Source organism: Rhipicephalus microplus, chromosome 5 (genome assembly GCF_043290135.1).
Source record: "Rhipicephalus microplus isolate Deutch F79 chromosome 5, USDA_Rmic, whole genome shotgun sequence".
Taxonomy (NCBI): domain Eukaryota; kingdom Metazoa; phylum Arthropoda; class Arachnida; order Ixodida; family Ixodidae; genus Rhipicephalus; species Rhipicephalus microplus.
In genome coordinates, this window is record NC_134704.1 from 12,187,944 (window position 1) to 12,211,500 (window position 23,557).

Consider the following 23,557-nt stretch of genomic DNA (forward strand, 5'->3'; position numbering starts at 1 on the left):
TCAGGGCTCTCGCACTTTTTGAACAGAGACGCAGCATTGACGTGGCAGAAGACTTCTGTGCCAGAGTATCTGGGCCACTCGCAGCGCCCAATAGCCTATTGCCCTCGACTAACTGTCCACAAACACTGGATTCCCGCATGGATATGCCTTTTTCCATCGTGGAGCTCGGAGCAGCCCTAGCTTTGTGTGGACGCACGTCGGCACCAGGGCCCGAAAGAATTTCTTATAGGGCCTTGTGTCATCTGGGTGAACGCGCGAGAATCCTCCTTTTGGAGTTGTACAACAAATCCTGGCAAGATGGAACGCTCCCAACAAGCTGGAAGACAAGTCGCCTAGTTCCACTTCTGAAGCCAGGCAAGTCACCATTGGACCTCTCATCTTATCGTCCGATCGCATTGGCCAGTTGTATAGGCAAAGTTATGGAGAGGATGATCCTGGGACGCCTGGAGTGGTTCTTGGAGTGTAACAACATCTACCCAGATGCCATGGCAGGATTTCGGCGTGGTCGAGCATCGATTGACAACGTAGTCGACCTGGTCACTTATGTCCAACACGAGAAAGGCCGTAAGCGTCTCTGCGCATCTTTGTTCCTAGACGTCAAAGGGGCGTATGACAACGTTACGCATGAAGCTGTTCTCACCGCTCTCGAAGATATAGGAGTAGGTGGTCGGATGTATCACTGGATACGTAGTTATTTGTCAATGCGATCCTTCTTTGTGAGCACTGAAGACGGTCCAACCTCTCCACATTACAGCCACCGTGGCGTCCCCCAGGGTGGCGTACTCAGCCTTGTGCTGTTCAATCTTACGTTAATTGCTCTCACTGAGCATCTGCCAAGCACGGTCAGGCTTTCAATGTACGCAGATGACATCTGCATTTGGGCATCGGCTGTAACACGCCTGCAGTTACGAGGAAGAATTCAAAAAGCTGCCACTGAAACATTACACTACCTCCGAAATCGAGGCTTGGAAATTTCTTCCGAGAAATGCGCCCTCGTAGCTTTTACACGAAAGCCTATGGATAAGTACACTATAAGCATAAATGGTCAAACTGTACCATAAGTTCGATCGCACAAGTTTTTGGGCGTCATAATTGACATGAATCTATCATGGAGCGATCACGTTTCGTACATGAAGAAACGGTTAATGAACATCAGTAATATACTGAAGTTCTTTGCAGGGAAGACTTGGGGAATGTCTCCCAGTGCAATGCTACAGCTGTACAGAGTACTTTTTCTCGGTTTCCTGCGGTATAGTTTACCGGTATTGACCAATGCAAGCAAAACAAGCCTTCGAACGCTACAGAGTGTTCAGTCCCAGGCACTCCGGATTTGCCTCGGCTTGCCTCGTAGTGCGTCAACAATGGCTACCATAGCTATCGCCGGTGACCACCTCATCACAACACATATCGACGTTGAGGTACTCCGGGCACATATAAGGCATATTGCTCGGACACCCTGCCACCACCTAGCCTCTTTACCAGCAGACAGACCACGTTCGTCATTTTGCCAAAAAGTCACCACATACCGCGATTCTTTGCCAACATGCTTCACACGCGCCGCCAGGCCTTTGACTCCTCCCTGGTGCCTGACTCAGGCAAATATCAGGCTAACTATACCTGGCATCAAGAAAAAAGCAGATATGTCGTCACCTGCTCTTAGACAGCTTGCTCTGCTCTTGTTATACGAGACGTATCAAGGCTGTATACACGTATACACCGACGGCTCTGTTTTACAGAAGAGTTCAACGGCATCATTTGTTATACCGATAAAAGACACGACGAAAAAATTCAAGACCTCCCACCTTACGACATCAACGGGAGCAGAGCTCACAGCTCTTCGTGCCGCATTGCAATTCATTAGCGATCAACAGCCACAAAAATGGACAATTTTCAGTGACTCAAAGGCGGCACTGCAATCCCTTATATCACCTTTACGCCACGGCCCGTACGAACAGCTGGTATTTGAGATTGCTGAAAAGACTCACCAACTCATTGAGGAAGGACATTAAATAGCCTTTCAATGGCTGCCAAGTCATTGTGGAATAATTGGCAATGAACGGGCCGATCGAGCAGCCCGTTCTGCCCATACTGAAAGCGATGAAATATCAATTCCGCTTTCCAGAACTGACGCTGCACGGCAACTCCGCATGCTTGCTCGCAAGCACACCACGTCACAATGGAACGAGTGACATTTCTTCCATGCACGGTTAGGTACTTTAGACCCAACTCTCAGTCTTCGAATTCCTCCGGAATTACGCCGACGAGACGCTACTATGCTGCGCAGATTATGGTTGGGCGTCGCATTTACCAAAGCGTATGCGTTCCGCATAGGAATGGCTGACACTGCTGCCTGCGACCATTGTGGCAGGGATGAAACAACTTGGCACATTCTGTGTGATTGCCCACAATACTGCTCGCAGAGACAGTCACTCTGCAATGCACTAGATGAACTGGACAACCAGCATCTTTCGGAAGAAAGACTCCTGCGCTGCCGACAGGACTTTATGTCGCAGAAGAAGGCTGTGAAGGCGCTCATGTGCTTCTTGCGTTCAACCGGCCTGTCCAAACGACTGTGATTGGAACTCCCTGAATGTGTGTGCATGTGTTTTTTTTTCTAATTTATTTTATACCTCTCTATAGCTATCATCTTTCCGACCCTTTTCCCCACCCCCGTACAGGGTAGCAAACCAGTTCGTCTAGGTTAACCTCCCTGTCTCTTCCTTTTAATTATTTCTCTCTCTCTCTCTTTGTGCGCGTTTGGGCCGCGCTATACATTTCTCTCTTTTTACTGCCTTACATTCCAAACATCACAATCCCTCTCTCTAATGTAGGGCAGCTTGCCAGTTTTTTTTTTTTTTTTAACAGATCAACCTCGGTGTTTTTCTCCTAAAATGCAGCGTGGAAAATTGGGCAAGTTTCCACGCTCTTTCAGCGCTATTTTTTGTCCTTGTTTTTTCGCTTCCGTAATTACGCAGTAACTACTTCTAGGTTGCGCTGTTCCTACTTTCAGTTATCTCCTAAAATCTGTTTCCCTTCTTCCTTCCATCAGTCATCCAAAATGTGCACGCTACTCAAATAATTTTCACACTTGAAGTTTGAAACTCGTAATGCACTGCCAAACCAAACACACGCCTTGAAAGCGCCACGTGCACGTATACATTTATAGCGAGTACAAGTTTGTAACGACCTCTGGATTCTCCCATGCTCTCATCTCCTTGCCAGGGAAAGAACGGACGCTTTATGCTTAGTAAAAAATAAAAATCAATCGTTGCCCGTCATGCTCAAAGCCGCCGTCTCTTGGATGACTTGAACATACATTTCATCACGCCAGAAGCTGCAATTGACCATGTGGTGGCCCTGCGCCCCAGCTGGGCTGGCTCAATATATATATATATATATATATATATATATATATATATATATATATATATATATATATATATATATATATCGTGCATAACCAACGACGTTTCAAAGACCGAAAGACGCCGCACATTCCGTTGGGCTTCATCAGTCATTCCTACTTTTTCGGCATATTATCTTTTTTTGGACTGCAGGCAATCTTCTATTCTGGTCTCTTTTTGGCAACGTAGCCGTCGTAGTGAAGGCTGTTTTTCTTATATCTCATTCGCGTAGCGTAGATTCGCGTGTTCTGTCATGACGAAACGGTAAACACTCTTTTTTTTCTGGTCTGAACCGTATCGTAAGAGCACTTTGCGGACTTGACAAAGGCGTTGGGCAAGCCGCAAGGAGGCTATAAGAGTCCTGTCGTGGCAGAAGTGCAACGAAGCGCTGTTTTGTTGTTAGATTCGCTTGTACTTGCGGCTGTTACTGCTGCCGCGTATGGCACACGGCCGCGCAATCGCAGAAACACACATAGCTTCGGCGCTGCGGTCGGCCGTCTCGGCAACTCATCGATTCCGAGACTCGTGGACTCACTGAAGGCTAATCAATTGCCGACTTTCTTTCGCATCAACGCAAACATCTCTATACAGGCATCCACTGATTGATGAGTGCCTCGAACTGCGAAATTGTGATGTCGTTTTCTCGTTTTCCGCATATCTTTCATCTTCTCTTCACATCGAACGGCATCTATGTGCTTGCGCACTGACGCTATGCGCGATCAAAAATTCAGTTCTTTGCTATGGATAGGCACACCGTGCCCGAGTTCTTGTTTCATTTACAATTCTGTATAGATGCTTCTGAAAGATTTATTCCTTCAGTCCCAGGTAAATCGGGACATGGTGCACATGGCGTTCCCTAACGGAACTAGCGCCTAAACCAAGAATCTCTGATAAATGCCAAAAAAAAAGAAGAAATAATGGAAGAGCAGCGAGATCGGAGGAGGAAGAGCGATGACAAGTAAAGTACAACATACGGTTTCTGTGAAGAATGACTGCCGACTTTGCTTTTGTTCAATCAAGCCTCTCGTGCATCAAGACGAATTGCTCCGGCGAGATTTAGCTGTCACTAGAGCCTGCTACCATTTTTTTTTTTTGAACAGACCTTCGAGGAGGCAGACTGATGGCCCTGGAACAATCTTTTGTTGTGTCTGATTTTATTTTTTCTACTCTTCTTCATCGTATATTATTGAAGCAATTTTAGAATCCATATGGAATGGGTGCGATTCTGGCCTCACGGACGGGTGAAAACGGGAGTCAAAATTATAAATGCTTGCTCGCAAGACATTGTTGAAGATGTTGAAGATATTTTGTAGTGCTTAGTGAAGAGATTATTGTAGAGGCTCAGAGAAACATTGTGGATTGAAACAGCGACATATGGGCTATGACGGTGCAGTATTTATGTAGTCACTGCGTGGTGACTCACCATGCCCCTCACCACTGCAGTGTTGGCTCAAGACCACCTTTAGGCTTAGTCAACCAACTCATATATTTTGGCCTCACGGACAGCTAGGAACTGGAGTAAAAATGATAAATGCTTGTTCGGAAAAGATTGTTGCAGAGATTGTTGAAGCGCTTAGTGAAGAGAGAGAGAGACAGATTTATTTTAATGGAGAGCTGGAGAAATTTGCCTGATTTTTCCCCCGACCAGCTACTCCAGGTGCCGGGTGATGACTATGATATATGCAGTGATAAACACATGACACATACAGTCACATACATGCACTGCACTTTTTACAACGTTTTGTTCAGGCCTGTCGCCCATGAAAATGTCAGTGAAGAGATTATTCTACAAGCTAATAGAAATCTCGCGGATTTAAATAGCGATGTATGGGCCGTGAACGTGCAGTATTTAAGTACTGACTGCGCGGTGAATCGTCTCTGCTAATGAGACTCTAACCCCTTGAGAAGTTATTTTCGCCCCCTTCATTCCTCTCCCCCAAAACAAGGTAGTGAACCAGAAGTGCGTCTGGGTAACCACACTGCCGTTCCTCTCCCTTCTGCTCCTTCCTTCTCCGTTACTTATTTATCTCTCGTCACGTTATGTACTATCACTGTCAGATGAAACCCGAACTGCAGCAAGCCCTCGCAGTGGTATAGTGCGCGCCATCCCGTTATCACGATTGACAGGCGTGCGAATCCCGGTCGGCAGCTCTGCGCATATATGCGTGCCTGCCCATGGTGATAAGTGGACGACGCGCACTCTACCATCACGAAGGCTTGTCGCTGTTCGGGTTTTATTTGACACATATAGCACACAACTCTGTGACCACATCTTCTTGATATTTGTATCAAGCAGATGCTATAAGAGAACAATATAAAACGACCTTTGGTGGATTTGAGCCTCCTGCGTAATGAATTTGTAACTTCAGTTTGCAGGGTACGGTTGCATATGATCGCTTTGCTTAAGGCACTTGAGCCGTTCGACGTATCGCTTCCCGTGAGCCCCATGAGAAAGTAAAACTTCTCTTTGCTCCTAACATACGTAACCAAGAATGAACTTGCACTATATTTTTAACTTGAACTTTTGTTCTGTTTACGCCAGAACGGAGTGTCGATGACTTCAGAATAAATAGATATTTAGTTACAATTTAGCTGATTGATGATATGTGGGGTTTAACGCCCCAAAACCACCATATAATTATGGGAGACGCCGTAGTGGAAGGTTCTGGAAATTTCGACCACCTGGAGTTATTTAACGTGCACCCAAATCTGAGCAAACTGGCCTACAGCACTTCCGCCTCCATCGAAAATGCAGCCGCAGCAGCCGGGATTCGATCCCGTGAGCGGCGGGTCAGCAGCCGAGTGCCTTAGCCACTAGACCACCATGGCAGGGCTATAATTTAGCTGTGATTAGTTACTAAACACACATCATTTTAGATATGACATTATTTTAGTCACAACCGACTACAGTCTTGCAATTAGATTGTTTCTATTTGGCACATGTACAGACGCCTCCTTCATAGGAGGCGTCTAAAAAAACTAAGCGTCAGTTTTGCGCCACCTATCACGCCACCTATATAACTCGCGCCACCTATCGCGTTACGACAAAGTTGCAAGAGCGTACGCCGCCGAAACGCGACACGAGAAGGCGCCGTACGTTGTCTGTGTGTTATTCGTAGGGTTGAGCGGGTATTCGAAAAATTGAGTAATCAATCGATCATCGTTGTATTCGACACGTTACTCGAATTGATAAAGGGCGCCTCCTAAATACAAATTATCTTTCGGGTATTTTTTTTAATGATCCGTATCGAGGGGGAAACCCCAAAGGAACAAAATGTAACAGCAAGGCGTCGCCTATGTGCAATGTATTTATTTATTTGCCCTGCTGCGGTGGTCTAGTGGCTAAAGTACTCGGCTGCTAACCCGCAGGTCGCGGGTTCAAATCCCGGCTGCGGCAGCTGCATTTCCGATGGAGGCGGAAATGTTGTAGGTCCGTGTATTCAGATTTGGTTGCACGTTGAAGAACCCCAGGTTGTCAAAATTTCCGGAGCCCTCCACTACGGCGTTTCTCATAATCATATGGCGGTATTGGGACGTTAAACCCCACGAAGATTTCTCATATTTATTTATTTATTTAATTTACAGGTGTTGTATTCAACACAAATGCCTATCAGCTGTTATGTGACCACGCCACGGTAACTGGTTCCTTTGTTTCACTACACGTTTACCACTATGTATTTATTTAATTAAGATGAAAAAGCCTTACTTGTCTAATCAAACAGAATACTTGACCGTCGACGCACCATGTCAGCGGGCACGATTTATAAAAAAAGACCATGATCATGTCCTAATGTCCTGATATGATGTCACAGATCCACTACGACCACTTGGCAGGGTGAACAAGCCCCCCTTTCGCACGTGATGATCAAACTCAAGTTTCAGTCCACACTCGCTTGTATTGCGCTTTCTATGTGGCTTGTTTGTTTCAGCTGCAAGTTGTCATAATAAATCCGTACCATGTAGCCCACCCATAAACTCTTCTGGTAAGACATCACAGATCATCGAAGTGTGACGTCAAAATGACGTCATCAATACGTCACTCAGACATCACGTCACATGATGACGTCATAACATGGCATCGTCGTTTGATCAAAGGCAGTCCGATCACGAAGACAATGCAACACCACGTCAGGTGAAGAAACCTTTCGACGGTGGGTGCGGCCCGTTCAATACACCAGCTGAGAAGAAAATGATGGTGTCTTTTGTCATCGAGTCATCCTTAGTGAATACATAAGGAACCCTGTGAGTTTTCTCGGTATTATTATTTTAAAAGAAAAACATCTACCACCAAATAATAAGGAAACGGACCTTCCACCCCCTCTGACGAAGGCTGTCAAAGCATTGTTTATTTTTATGTCTCAATTGCTCAACACGGCTTCTGAGGGCTCAGGCATGCGCACCGGCCACTTCCTAGTCACCTAACCTAGTCACCTAATGGGGCGTAAAGTTAACCCTACACATTGGTATCATAGGGAGAGGAGGGGTCCTGCGATTCGAAGGAGGGGGGCGCAAAGTCATCCTTATGCATTGACTATGCGGGGCACCACGACACACCTCCCCCCCCCCCCGAAAGGGAACCATGCGCACGCTAATGGGAGAACCGACTCATGGTCGTCTCGCAGGTCGAGGATAGCGGCTGAGCCCGAGGGCTTCAGACCGTTCTTCAAGAGAATGCAAGCAAGTGCGGAATACTAAAACACGTGAGGGGGTGTGTCAGCGCAGAGGGATTTTACGAACGTGCCTCACTATGCAGTGCAATGGCTGCACTGAGTAATAATAGCATGGGCCGAGGGCGCTAAGAAAAGATTTTCGTAATAATGAAGAAGTGTCCTAAATTCTTTGCTCACTACACCTAAATGATGTTGTCAGATGAAGTAAATGTATTTGTAGAACATTATGATAGCTTAAGCTTTCCATGAAAATCACAGCATATCCACGGAGTGAATGATGATGAGTGGGACGAAGCGATGGAGGGTTTAATCACTAAACCATGAACCATCCGGCAATATCACCCACAACATCATCACAGACGTGACAAGCACTGTAAAAATTCATACAAGAAACCTTATTATTATTCGTAAGTGGTAGCTATACATCGCTTCCGTTCCCGCTTCATTATAATGGCTTTATGGTCGGTGAAGCGGTGAATTGGTGATGGGGCGTAGTGGGATATTTGCAAGGACGAAGTAGTGGGCAGTTTGCAAAGAACTAAAGGTGGTCACGTGCAAAAAAAGGAATAGACACAGTGGGACAATATATGGTTCTTTAACGTGCACCTGGATACTTTCACACGACCATCTTGCATTTCATATTCGCTACTTCTCAACAGTATTTGCTTTATGATCGGTTAAGTTATAGATCAGTGACGGGGCATAGTGGGATCTTTACAAAGACTAAGCAGTGGGCTGTTCGCAAAGGTGGATCTATAGGCGGTCACGTACGTACATACTGAGGACAGACTGATTCACGCCTTTAGCAGCTTCGTCCATAAAAATTGATTCTTCACTATTAGTGTTTGTTCCCTCCAAACATACTCACGCTTCAATTGCAGCTCCCTAACTCACCATGCCGATGCCGCTGGCATTAGCTTCTGAACCGCCTTTTCCCCGAACTTTCGCGACCTATGTGAATAGACCTTAGACGTAGTATCATGAACATGAATGGTCACAGGAATATGGGAGTATTTGTCCCGGATGTTCATGAATCCACAATGCCAAGACTGTACAGAAGTGCACTGTTCACTCGCACAGATGCTCTGGCAATGTCCCAAGTTACCTCAGGGACTTTTTCCCAGTGAGTCCGACGAAGAGGCTCTCAGGCGCCCCAAACTTCAACACCAACTAAAGGCAGTCCAGAGAGCCCAAGAACTGGCTGAACGCCACCACGTTCCCACCCCGACTCGGGCTTCGCCTGCAGTAGCGGCTGCTTGGACGTCCCTCGAGAGCACCCTGGTGGCTTAAACTCCTCAGAACCTTTTAATAAGATCTATCTATCTATCTATCTATCTATCTATCTATCTATCTATCTATCTATCTATCTATCTATCTATCTATCTATCTATCTATCTATCCGCTTACGCTTGGGTGCTCTCGTGATCACCCCCTTAACTTAGCGTGAACCAAAGTTAGTATGCGAGGGAAAGATGGTTTTGCGAATATCACGTTCGTTCTGTTCAAGACATGCATAATGTGACAGTCTCGTCGCGTGCGTCGTCAAACACTTTCCACTAGACCAGTGGCAGATACCGGTGGGTGTATATGTGCCACCGTTACGCGGGTATGCGCCACAGGTGTTTGACAGTTTGATTTTACAAAAGAACGGCCAGAACAGATATTGATAGTTGTAATGCGTGAGAGTTAAGAAAAATCTGACATCGGCTGCGTTGACCCGACGAATGTAAACAAAAAATGTCCGGGTCCCAGCAAAAATCGAACCCCAGCATTCTGCGTGGCTATCAAGTATCTTACCACCTGCAGAGCCAAACTACGTTTCGGAAGAACTTTTCAAATAGATTCCAAAGTTGGTGAAACGTCGATTGTGGTTGCAGTGCTAGCTATCCATGTTTGTAAACTTTACATGTGTACCCCTGTGATACAGCTGTCATGTCAGGTTAACGTCAATTGTAGTTAGCTTTCACCCACTGAAGTTAATCAACTGAAGCATTGTCCAGGAGTATACCATCCTCGCGAGCACCTGCGCTTCATCTCAGCTTATCGCTTCTGTTGTCTATCATAGTCATGTTCCTGTTGGCATCGTTCCTCAAGCGCAAACAACTGGTTATATAAACATCCGCAAGTGTGCAACATTTATCGGCGAGTGCACCATATTTTTACATATACTTCGCGTCATTTCAGATTCTTTTTAGTTCATAAAATATTACAGTGCGGTCAACTTCCCCCCGCACGCTTTGCATAATGTTGATTCCCAAGATACGTGGGCTCTGCTTTTTTTTTTTGCAGCCTACATCAAGGTTCGACTGTACCACGTTGAGGATTTCGGAGACACACTTATTTGTTTGTTTTTCCTTCCCGAGGTGGCTGTCCTAGGGGTGTACCAAATGAATCATGTTTGGGCCATCAAAACTGCCAAGGGCAACAAGGAAATTCTCGCGGCTAGTGACAAAACAGTGAAGAAACTATGCTATATCACTGTTCACCTCAGCCACCAGGATACCAGGCGTTGGCTACTGTACTATCAAAGGTGAAGAATATGCGAACACTGGAGTGTGTGCATGAAGCTTTAGCGAAGCCTGCCTGTCCTCGTGCAGCCCAGAGTGGCCCGCTCAATCCGGTTATTCAGAAACGCGTGATACCCTTACATCCTGATATTACAGCCCCTGTTCTATTTCTGACATTAGAAATGAGGTAAAAAAATGAAAGTGAGACGACCAATTTTGCTTGTCGTGCGCATGCCGGCAACTACTATCACCATATCAGCATATGAAAACAATAACACAAATAAGAAAAATTTCCAACAGGGGGAGCGCACAGCGCTGATAAAGCGGACGTGTCAGTGGTGGTGACTGAACGGCGCACGCTATAGATAACGCTTTGACCACGCGCTCCGATGTTCACATTTCATTTGACGCTGATAGTACAATGTTCCTGACGACAACGTTCTAGCAGCGTAGGCGTGTTACGGCAAAGTTGATTTAGTGCAAGAACGCTGGAGCATGTGCGGCTTCACGGACAAAGGCTCTTCGACGCGTGAACTGAGCTTCAAGCTCGAAGCGGGCCTCACGGTGGAAGACGTTCCGCATTTGGCGGAAACCTCACAATCATTGTCGTCAAAGGAAGAACACCGCTATGCCTGCATTGACACGGCACAGGCCATATTAAGAGGAATTGTGCGCCCTGTGTTGCTCGGTAAGTTGGTGCTTTGGGCTTGACGAGAGTGGCTGTTCGAGGACATGTGCAAGAGGTCATCAAGGAGCGAAGAATTTTCTGAGCACCACATGGACGAGGTCGAGCCCGAAGAGCTCAGTGGCCCCGCAGCGGTGGTCTAGTGGCTAAGGTACTCGGCTGCTGACCCGCAGGTCACGGGTTCGATTCCCGGCGTCGGCGGCTGCATTTCCGATGGAGGCGGAAATGTTGTAGGCCCGTGTACTCAGATTTGGGTGCACGTTAAAGAACCCCAGGTGGTCAAAATTTCCGGAGCCCTCCACTACGGCGTCTCTCATAATCAAATGGTGGTTTTGGGACGTTAAACCCCACAAATCAATCAATCAAGAGCTCAGTGAAAGAAATCGTTAAGAGCCTACACCCAGGTTAACGCCCCTTTCATCGCTCCAGCTATGTGCTGCTCCCAAAGCTGGTGTTACAGACAAAAAAAAAACTGCAGACGAAACGCAACATACAATCAACAGTTCCCGTAAAACGGGGGTTCGCACTAACTGATACAAGTTATTGACCCGGCAACGACATCAAGAAATGGAGCTCATTAACCTAAAACGATGTGTGAATGGCGTGCGGTGCCTTACTTCAATTACAAACACAATGGTATCCTGTGAGAGTACCTGGAACCGTGGATTTGATGGCGATTGCGGAATATCAGAGGTGAGGTTCGTGTGGCCGGAAGGGCCATTCATGACCTGATAAATATGAACGTCATGGCAGAATTAAGTTTCGACTCTCTACGTTAGGGGCCTTGCCGCTGGTATATACCGGCAGTCAATAAGTTGATTGATACTTGAGCATGATCTCGATATTTTTTGTCAGTCAAGAAACCAAAAATGAAAGTCGAGATTGGACTGATTGTATGGTTTCTCCCTTTTAAGCGTGGTATAGGGCATGTGTGTCTCCTACTGTTGCAATGTCTTTGGGCTGAGAAATGGTATGCGGCTGAGTGATATCATTTCGTCTATATTATTCGCAATATATGTGCACCCTTTTTGAATGAAATTTCTTAGCAAAGAAGAAGCAAGAAGGTATCGGCAGATAGAAGGTGAAGTCAAAATGTTAAAATATTCAGATTACGTCACTGTGCTTTGTCGCGATTAAGAAAGTGTGAAGGTAACGATACGTGATTTGATCTTTCTGCAAAGTGACAGGTAGCGCAGTAAACTGGGATAAATGGCTTGATTTGTGGCATGGTAAAACTTTGCAAATATTAACTGGTACCAACCAAGTTCCTCTGCGTGCCCCTGCAACCTTCCGGGAAACAACTGATCATTGGAAACAGATGCGTGTGAAAGTACACGAGAAAAGACTTTAAACTGAGGTGGACGGAAACCCTGTTTTCTAGAGCGATTGCTTGTAACTGGTTTATTGTTTGCAAATCATGGTGTGTGCTGAATTTCCTCATTATGGCTAGAGCAAACGTACAGAAATTTCACAGTTTGAGCAGCTTTTAATTGGTGTTCGACATGAGAGCGTATGAGCCAGGGAAATTCATTTCATTCTTCAAAACTTCGGGGGTGGGATTGGTCCCCTTATTTCTTTAGCAAATAGTGTCTAGATTTATTTTTACGCGACCAAAGTATCTCTTTTCTGAGAGCATTTGTGTGAAGTGCACCTTCTGATAGGTTTCTTCATTTTGGGTTTCGAATATGCCTGTAAAATGCAACCTGCGCGGTAATAGTCTAACAGCATGCGAAACAATGAAGGCGTCATGTTCAATGGAATACTTATCTGCTGTAACAAAAAAAGTATGTCTACAGAGATTTGCGGAACATATGTTGGCTGAGCCAATCTACTGATAAATATATTGTATTGGGGGTTGGTACGCGGATCAAGAGAGTAAAAATGATCACCGTACACGGGCAAGCGGAAAGTGATTCTACTTCCAGCTCGAGAGTGAAACATGGCAGAATAACCTTTACTACAACACAAGGGTTTATCTGTGCAGTGGTTGATGGACGCCCTATCTGCAAAAAAGTCGAGGTTATAAGCCAACTTCTGAGGGACTATGTTTTTTAGTCGGACATCTTGCAGCACACCTTGAAAACGATCTTGCCTATACGGTATCAGCTTTGTGGCTACGGCAAACCAGAATGGTGTGCCTTAAGATATATTTATGTTGCTTGTGCTTCACAGCTCTCTCTCTCTCTCTCTCTCTCTCTCTCTCTCTCTCTCTCTCTCTCTCTCTCTCTCTCTCACACACACACACACACACACACACACACACACACACACACACACACACACACACACACACACACACACACACACACACACACACACACACACACACACACACACACACACACACACACACACACACACACACACACACACACACACACACACACACACACACACACACACACACACACACACACACACACACACTTCTGCGTTTCGCGTACACTTTACGTTGAACACACGCATGTTCATTGTAATCACTAGCAGTTGTAAAGTGAAGTGGTTATGTTAGTTCGTACGCTTTACCAAACTGTGCTCTAAGCATCAGTTCATTTTAATGTGGCAAGTAAAAATTCTGCGTTGTACTTACACTTGAAGTTGAACACACGCATGTGTATTATAAGCAATAGCAGGTCTGCACAATTCATATTAAGCAGCATTCTTTGGAAATGATTTGTTAGCATCCAGCGCATCTTTTTTTTTCAATGGTTATGTCTTCGTTGTCTGTTAACGATCAAATAGCGCAGGTGTTCCCTACCGAAAGGGTCCCACCACGCGTATACATGTAAGGGACGTGCTACTGAAAAGTCTTGAAGCCTCGCAGCACAGTTATAGTAAAATGGAATCCTTGAGGTAATGAAAAATGAGTTGTCTTTAGGGCCCAAAAAACTCTAAGCGTACAAAGAACAAGTGCGAATCGAAAAATAGGCAGGAAGGAAAATATGGAAGCTCGCAAAGAAAAGATCCGTAAACAGGTGTCGTGCCCTCAAGCCGACGTGGACTTGTCTTCATTGAAGAAGACAAGTTCAGCTGCCGAAACCTCTGCTTGCAGATTTTTCAAAGAACTAGTGCATTATTTTCTCCCGGAGTTTTTAATTTTTTATTCACTTCGTGAAGTCAGCAGGCTGATTCGCGAGGCTTTGTTATACAGTTCAAACTATCGATTTTGTGCGAATTGTCTCCTGTTAACGCTTTAGCATGCCATCAGGTGCCCGGTCAGCCTGGTCTCGCCCGACTATCGTGCGCAATCCAGTGACTTATCTTCATTTAGTGTTTTTCTGACAGTACAACCAGAGATAATGCCACCGAGAAGCTTCGTTTCCTGATGAGTTCAAAGCAAAGTACCAGCCCTGAATGACGTGTTTTCCAAAAAACAAACAGCAAGGAACAGGAGATGGCGCACCTGCAGGGAGGGTCGTGAACGAAAAAGAAACCGCACTCTCGTCTTTGAACTCCTGGAGCTTTCGGGGGCCTAAAAGGGACGTTGAAGTGGAACGATGAACCTTTTTAGATTCATAAATTGTGCTTAAATACGTCTGATGTTAATTTCATGATCAGGTGTTTGTTCATAGCTCAATAAATGACAGTCAAAGTTTCATTTTACATTCGGGAAATCACCGCACATGGCGGCACGTGTGTTATCCTTCACCTTGGCTTGCAAAGGCTATGGCCCCCTCAGAGGAAGACGTACTTTATTTTTACTGATTCGGAACTATACATAGGATCTATCAGTTGCAATGAAAATCGTTGACATCATGGCCCCTGGTGCGGGAAAATAAAGGTGGCATCGCCACCACCATTTTTTTTCGAGCATTTTCTGGCTTGCCAAGCGTCTCCTAGTGACAAGCGCAATATTTCAACTCTGATTGAGCAATTTACTAATATGAGAAAAATCTTTACTCTCTTTAGTGTACCTTTGATGCTCGTTGCTGATCGCCACGCGAAATTCACACTCATTCTGTTTCTACTATAGTGAAAACACCAGAGCCCTGTGCCCTACCAAAGAGATAAGAACTCCTCGACGTGTTTTCGAAAAAAAAAAACGTAGCAAAGATAGTGAAATGAAACTCGGTGTGCGGCGAGTGTTTGCGCAGCAGTGCAAACTCTTCGCGGAGACCTTGGTGCCACTCTATAGTCTCGCCGAAAAAAAAATTGAGCGCCAATTTACTGTTCACACGCACTACAAACAGTGCGTGCTCACTCGTGCACACTCGGAGACGGGAAGGTTGGCATTCTGACGTATACAAAGAAATCGTACGTAAGGGTTAGTGAACAGCATTTTCAGCATAATCGAGCACACCGTTTAGCCGAAAGGGGCAGAAAGATAATTACTTCCGAGTCATCAACGTTGCTCTTTGCAGCCTATTTCAGTGAGAGAAAGCCGGTGCGGTCGGCTTCTCGGGTGAGCGTGAACCCATTACGTCGGCTGCCAGGGTGCCCAGCACTCGGCTCTCGTCACGTCTGGCATGCTTTTTTTGTTTGTTTGTTTGCTGTTTGGCGCGGCTTCATTATTTATTCGTTTTCGCGAGAGGCGCGTCGTTTTGTTTTCGTCGATGGAGCAACGAAGTTTGCCGTTCTAATCACTTTTCTTCGTGATTGCGGCACGAGCAGACACTCCTTCTAGCCATCGTGATGTTCGCTTTTGTTCCGAACGAACGGAAAAAACTATCGCGGACAAACACGCGTGCCTGCGCCTATTCGCGCCATTCTTCGACACCATCAAGGCCGTGCTGGTCCGCCGGTTCATCGGGTGCAGTTCAGATCGTTTGTTTATTGCCGGATCCACTTGAAGAGCGTTCATGAAATCGCAGTGTCGATACGGTTGCTTTTTTTCATTCACGCCGATCTGCCGAGAGCATGCGTCATTCATGGATGCTCGCAAGCCTGCCCTTTGTGGAAGCGTGTGTGTTCACGTGTTTGGAGACTACACTCAGGGACAAATTCGCGGGATGATTGCTGCGCTGTGTTAAGGCTACTAGCAGCGGCAGCAGCACCAGTGGCTGCGCCGAGATCCTTGAAGACGACATCGCGAGAGCAAACGTTGCAGGCCATTTACGGGAACGCTTTCCGCGCTCACTTTTTGGGGTTGCGCTGGTCACAAGCCCCCGTTTGATGCATGACACGTAAAGGCCTCGGACGGCAGCCTGAACAATAGGAGGGCTCCGAAAGCTTCCGATCCGCGCGTTTTGGCACAACTAGATGGATGGATGAATAGATGGATGGATGATGAGAAACCCGAGAACCTTGACACCTTTATTTTAGCGCAGTGGGTGGAGCGAACTACGGCGAAATTCCAGCTTCTTACGAAGAGTGGGTAAATTCTGTGCTCCTCCCGCGACCTTCTGACGCATCTATTGCGTGTTGCATGTTTGTTTACTTTAATATTTCACGCGCGTGAGGCATGTGTGTCAGCCTCCGCCCACCCTGACGCGTGTTCTCGAGGCAAGTAGGCGTTGATACTCACTCTGCTTCCTCCCAAGAAAGAAGCGACGATCTCGTATGGGCTGCCGATAGTGTACGCACCTGTGCTGGTGGTTTTGTTAACCCCGAATCGCCTCTGCCATTCTTTGCAGACAAGGCCACCTCCCACTTATTGTGCATCCTCTATAATCGCATAGTGTCCGAGCATCGCCACGCTGCGTAGTTTGGCATGATTCTCGCGTCCGACGCTCGTATCGAACGTTTGCTCACGAACGAGGCGTCAAAGTTCGCGCTTCATAAGGTTTCACGTCAGGAGCAACCTCCAGCGAAAGTGCCTGGCGCACGTGATCATTGTTACGAGAATAAAGCCTACTTTATATGCGCGCGTGGCTCGCCAGGAACCTCGGTTCTTGACAGGTGGCGGTGCTTTGTTAGGTAGGAAAAATAAAACAATCTGGAACAAATAAATCATAATGAATATTCTTCGGGTCTTCTCACGTCGTTGATACAGAGCAGCTTCATGGTGGCTCTATTTGTGCTGTGCGCAAAAAACGTGCGCTCCGTACCAATGAAGAACTGGCAGAACTTCTGTCTTGCTTTCAATGAGCTCATTTATGCGTAATGTTGGAGGAAGACACATTTTTGTCGCTCAGCAGGCCATATATTCTAAGCGCTACACTGTTATTTGGGTGTATAGGAGCAGTACTGTTGCAGTGCTTCGATGCTCTACTGCATGAACATACTGATTATAAATAGGTGAAGTTTGCAAAACATTCTGGTGCGACCTAGGTAGAGAAGTACAGTACGTTGCACTCTTTAATCCCCCTCAAATCAGTCGTTTGAAGTTATTGTAGTGGTTTGTAGCGATTTTGGTAGCGCACTAAACTGTGCATCTCTGACAACTCTTGACTGGAGTGAGAAAATTTGTTCTGTTCTCAAGATTTAGGACATCTGTACGTGGCGCTCTTAGTGGAAGCAACCGTTTTCCCGAAGCTGAGTGGGAAATATGAAAACAAAAAATCTTTCCAAAAAAGAAGTTAGTAATGAAAAATGAGTGCTGATTATGTGCAGTCGAAGCTCACTGGTACATTATTGGGGAAATTGCGGTATTGAACTACGAAGCATGTGGTTTTCTAGCACAATTGAACAACACCCATAAGAAATGCATGAGGCCTCATTGCGAAACATCAAGCACACTGGGAAGCCAGGTGGATTCTGGTGCTACACTGCAAGTTTACCAATATGTTCTAGTAGAGCTCTGGCACATTTAACCGGGAGTCGTTTTTTGGCAACTAGCTTTTTTCTTTCGATATATTTTTTTCGCACACGTCACATTCAGTTACAACAGGCCCCAACTGTAACCAACGAGAGGTGGCGCAACATGCGCACTAGCCAAGGTCAGTGTAGCCAAATGCCTCATCGTGCACATAAAAGCTTGCTAGCTGAACTCAAAATCTTTCATATTTATTTAGTGCCATCTATCCCAAATTTTTGCTCACGCTCGCCACCAACTTTCTTTCATGACCTATGACGCCAACGCCGACATCAGAATTTCTGCGAAACGAGCTCGTTAACACTGTTGCATAAATACAATGCGAGACTGCTCAAGGTAGCATACTCACCCACGCTGTGACGTCAGCGAACTCAGAAAAACAATAACACACACATTTTTTTTTCGCTCTACTCACGTGAAAGCAGCTATTACAGGAGCCAGAACACGTGGTGGGATGCACCTCGCTGTTTGGACATCGCCTATATTCCTAACAAAGCTAGACCTAACAATGTCACCTTATTAAACTAACAGAACCAGAAAAAGGTAGGCTATCATTGGACCGTTCAATGGAAATGTCTAGACAAAGAACCTATTTATAATTGTCAAAGACTGAGAGCCACCAGAGCACAGTGCGTGGCTCTTTCAGTACAGGGACAAAACGTGTAACATTACGGTGCAAGACTTTTAATTATTTCGCGCCAGCAGACATCGCAAGATTGACTCTCCTGGAATTCTGTGCACCTTATTAAAAAACGCCTTTGCGAGTCGCACGTTATGTTTGTTCACTGACTATTCTTTTGTGAAAACTAGTGTTAAGCTCGAGCGAAAATCACACTTGAAGCTTGTTTTCGCCTGCAGCCTATGGGCACAAAAAAGTGATTGCTGATGTAGTGGGAATTCAAACTTTTGCTTTTGGTGTATTATTGCTGATTTTATTTGGTGTTCTTCACCTAGCATACCCTTGTGTCCTGCACAAAGTGCTGCTGCTATAGCCCCAACAATACACGAAGCAGGTTGGCTATAGCTAGTTCTTTACGAAGGATATAAATAAGAGTGATGAAGAGAACGCGAGTTAATAATCTACATGAGTAACGAAGTTGTGATGACTTTGATGAATACCGTCCATAGCATGCGCTTGATTAAACAGCCCCGAGGTGGTTGTTTCAAAGAAGTAAAAAAAACAGCAAACGACTACAGCAGACAGAATAAGTGAGAGAAAATTAGGTAATTTGCAGGTGTCTGAATCAATAGAAGTGAGCGTTGCTAGAGTTGCTGGAGCCAGCCGTTTCACGGAGTGCATAATTAGCCTGATTATAAGGACGGAGATTACAGTTCCGCTTCGCGTAAAAATTATGGCTGAAGCAGTTAAGCACGAAGACTGGATATCCCCCCCCCCCTATAATTTAGGGCAGTGATTAATACGGCATGGTCGAAATTTTTTTGCCAGTAACTTTAACATGTAGAATTGCAAACTCGTCGATGTGTCGATTAGCACGAAGCCCGATGCTGAGAGCGCATGCAGCCAACTACATAAGATGCACAGTAGAAATCAATTTCTGGTGAAACAGTCATGAAGTAGCTGCATATGCCGCGATGCCTGGCTTTAAGCATATTCTCGTGAGGCGAATCGAAATCTTCGTATATTAATAGTAGTTGTGTTGTTATTAGGAGGGAGATAGGGAAGGTTTAATTGTCATTTTTATATGTTGTGCTTGAAGATTTTGTGTATGCGTGCACATATACGGGTCCCACATTGAAACAAAAAAAAATCGTGCAAGAGCTAGTGGCGCAGACTGGAACCAATAGCGGAGCTGGTTGCCCTTACGTGTGTTCAATTTTGCTATACAAGTTACGGCAAGCAACGAATGTGCTGCTCTGATTTCATCAACGAAGCTGATATTACCGTCTGTGATGTCAGGCACGAAACTGCAGCTGCATAGATGGCTCCACTGACTTTTCTCACCTCCTATCTAACTTTTTCCCCTTTTTCCCAGTGCAGAATAGCCTACAGTGCTCTCTCCTGGTTAACCTCCCTGTCTTTGTTTAGTCATTATTCTCTCTCTTTAGTTTTCGCCGCTCATTCTTCTTATCTGTTATTCCCTTTATTGATTTCTCTGTCTTTTTCTTCTTTTCTATTTCTTTGTCACCTTTTTTTTCTTTTTCTTTTTGTCTTCTTCTCTGCTTTTTCATATTTCTGTCTCTGTTTTTTCTCTCCTATTTTGGTCTACTTTCACCTCTGACGTAATATCCTTTCACCAAAATTTGTTTTTTGTTATTTTTCTTACGCCCCACGGGGGTCTGGAGGTCTCGGGATTGAATTCGGCCTGCGGCAGAAAGTTTTCGATGAAGGCGAAAACGTTCGGTGCCCATGTACTTTAATTCGGGTGCACGTTAAGGGGACCCTAAAGAGAAAAATGATTTTTTTGCGTATTGCTAAAGTACGATTTCACGATTCTGAAAACGCCACTTGGTAAGCGAGAAGACGACGCTCGGTAAGCAGGAAGACACGCGGAAAGAATAAGCGGGTGCAGACGCCACCTTGAGATTATCGCACCAAAGAAACGTTCAACCTTGATTTCAGGCCCTGATAATGAACTTAGGATGGTGAAAATTCCGAGTACACAGAGTGCAGCTTATCAAAATAAACCAAGTTTTTGTTTCCCTTTAATGTACCATTAAAGAACCCCAAGTGGTTGAAATTGCTGGAGCCTTCCTCTACAGCATCTCTCATAGTTATACCGTTGTTTCGATAGGTTATTTATCATTATTTAGTTAATTGCTCCTACTCCTGGTCTGTACTTTTCTCAATTTATTTATTCAATTTATCAATTTATTTATTTCTGCCACGTTCTCTCTTTCTCTTGGTCTCAGCGTACTCGTCCCCACGCCAACTTGAATTATTGCATTGCACGCCGGACAAATCGTCGCAGTTGGGAAGCGCACAGCGGGCGCACGTATTCGGCGATCGAAGCAGATGAAGAATACAACGACGAGAGCATGCGCTGGCGGAATTACTGGGTTGCACGCGCTCGTAATGTCGAGGCGAATATAGCAATTCCAGAGGAGGGAGAAGGGGAGAGCCAGCTATCAAGTGGCTACGATGCGCATAATACAACCAAAAATATCTATGATTTCCCATGACAATGCTTATACTGCCGGACGTGTCATTCGGGGTCGAAGAGAGGTTACAACGATTGTGATGTGTTATCACTGGTAAAAGATTCGAGCAGCGTTACGATTGCTCCAGGTTCATTGCCGAAATGGGTAAAACCAACATTTCTCGTTCCTAGGTCGAGGCCTACAGGCCTTTACGGAAGCGCACTAGTTTTTCTGCCACATCACTTCTTCGTGCGTGCGCTCTTTCACAGGACAATAAGGCCAAGACCAGAAGGGTGGGCACAAGGTAGTCGGCTGTAATAACCAAAAAGAAAACAAACACCACTTAGCAACACTTCGTGCGACATAGCAAGATTTGGTTGTCAGGAGTGCAACTCAATAGGCTCAGGTCACTATTTCCGAGCTAGACTTGTGGCTTTCCGGCTTCTGCCGGCGCCCTCTAGAGCACGTTGGTTCCCCTTTGAGAGGTGGCCGGCCCCTAAAAATGATTTTTCGCTTCATGAGTGGTCTTATTGGTTAACTAGGAACTAGTTAAGCCTTAAATTGTTCGTATACACCATCACATGTAAAAAAAAGCGTTTCTCGCTGTAGAAAAACGATTTTCGCTTTTCTAACCTATTCAGAGCTTTTTCGAAAACACCACTACTGGCGAAACTTTTCCAGAACCAGCAACACACGTGGGGCCTTTCAATTTTCATAGCTCTGGCATGCCAAAAACTGAAAAAAAAATTGGTGTATAGATTTATTGTGTATAAATAATTAACATAATTACCGGCACCTTCACAGATGGGCAATTCTTCATGGGCTGACCGATAACAGATAGTGGGTATGTTGCCAAATATGCACGGTTTTACCAATACTGCCTCATATGGGCACCGTTATGCTATAAGAACGCTTGCACAGCATCACTCTGAGAGTCTCAGCGCTCGGGTAATGACTCCAGTTTATTCGATTTATTCGACTTACTTTTTAACACAGAGCAAATCATACACTATTAAGCAGATTCATAAACTTTTGTATACGTATAGTACGAAGCACCACAAAGTTCCACCTTTGGTAGCTTTCAAAGCCCCAGTCCGCAGGCCCGCAGTTAACTACGTTTCAAATATTGGCCACATTGTTTTGATGCCCTGAATAACCCCACAGACACAGCGCCATTGAGGAACCATCTCTTTAAAGCGCAGCTGTTAAACGCCCTTCCTTGGGTTGAGCGTAGTTTCTTGTTCACCCTTCCCCAAACGGTCACCAAGCAGCGAGAAAAGCGAAATATCTGCTGTCTCGCGCTCTTCAGCCCACCTGGCTCAAAACTTCTTTAATGGCATTGAAAGTTGGGCTAGTACACTAATTTTTAACACTTTATGTGCAATGTTGACACGTTTTTTTTTTGCTTTTACATTCATGTGTTCAACAAATAAAACTTATCAGTTTGAGTCAGCGCTTGTCCATGTCCCTTCTGTTCTCTTCAGTCTTTGTCGCTCTTCCGCTGTACTTGAACAAGCTGCACTTCATTCACAGATGCCGGATGGATCAGTCTGGAAGCTTCGCCCCCGAAACTGAAAATGAAAATGTAAAAGAAATAAGAAAATAAGAAAAAAATACACAGAAGTATTGTTTTTAAACTGTACTTCGAGCAGCCTCAGCAAAAAGTACAGAAGGAAAGAAAAAAACAAGTGTAATAATGAATTAAACATGTGTTGTTGGGGACCGAAAGGTTATGGGTTGGACTCTCATTGTCCAAACATTTTTCTTTGTAATTTGATCATGTTCATTATTTCTCGTCATTTACGTGACGAAAGTAGGTGATTGAAGTGTTGGTGTTCACTGATATTAAACTCATTGTGTGAAAAAAAATTTGACAAAGACCAACTTTCATGCGAGGAATACTGTGGGACACCAAAGTCGACGACCCACTCTTTCAACGTTGCATTTTGCTTTAAATTTCAGTAAATATTCACTAAGAATTTACTTGTAGTTACTAAATTCATCAGGCTTAACAATGCGGACAGAATTTAAAGTGGCGATGGCATTTAAGTGGGGCCGTGGCCCATACCACAGTCCCACTAGCCCAAAACGCGTATCCCGGCAGCACATCAATGCAACCATTATCGTCTTCATCCTAATCATTTACAACATCCGTTTCGCACATAACCATCATCGTTACAATTTGTCCATTTGTTCACTCCCTCCTCGGTTCGCTTGATCTGCGTGGCTCCTCCTCTTGTTCCAACAACAACAACAACAACAACAACAACTGCGACGACAGCCTAGGGTACGCAAAGGCAGCGTCACTGTAAAAATCTAAAAAATAAAAAATAAAAAAAGGAATTACCCATAAATAAAAGAAATACTTAAAATTTAAATGAGAAAGTCACTTGTTTTGCCGCATGGGGCTCAGCAATGATTACCGTAGCTATGAATCGGATTGTTACAACACCAAGCAACTTCATCTGTATCCCATTCGGCATAATTATAAAAACGCC

The 23,557-nt window shown here is 45.1% G+C and overlaps 1 protein-coding gene across 1 annotated transcript in view; it reads left to right on the top strand.

Annotated features, from left to right (window-relative positions):
* The first annotated feature begins 11,801 nt into the window (after positions 1–11,801).
* LOC119175015 (uncharacterized) overlaps positions 11,802–23,557 on the top strand; it is a 96,732-nt gene continuing 84,976 nt past the window's right edge. Inside the window, exon 1 of the mRNA XM_075894850.1 lies at positions 11,802–11,959. Within this exon, the coding sequence (XP_075750965.1) occupies positions 11,834–11,959 (126 nt within the window). The 5' untranslated portion in view covers positions 11,802–11,833. The remainder of the gene's footprint in view (positions 11,960–23,557) is intronic.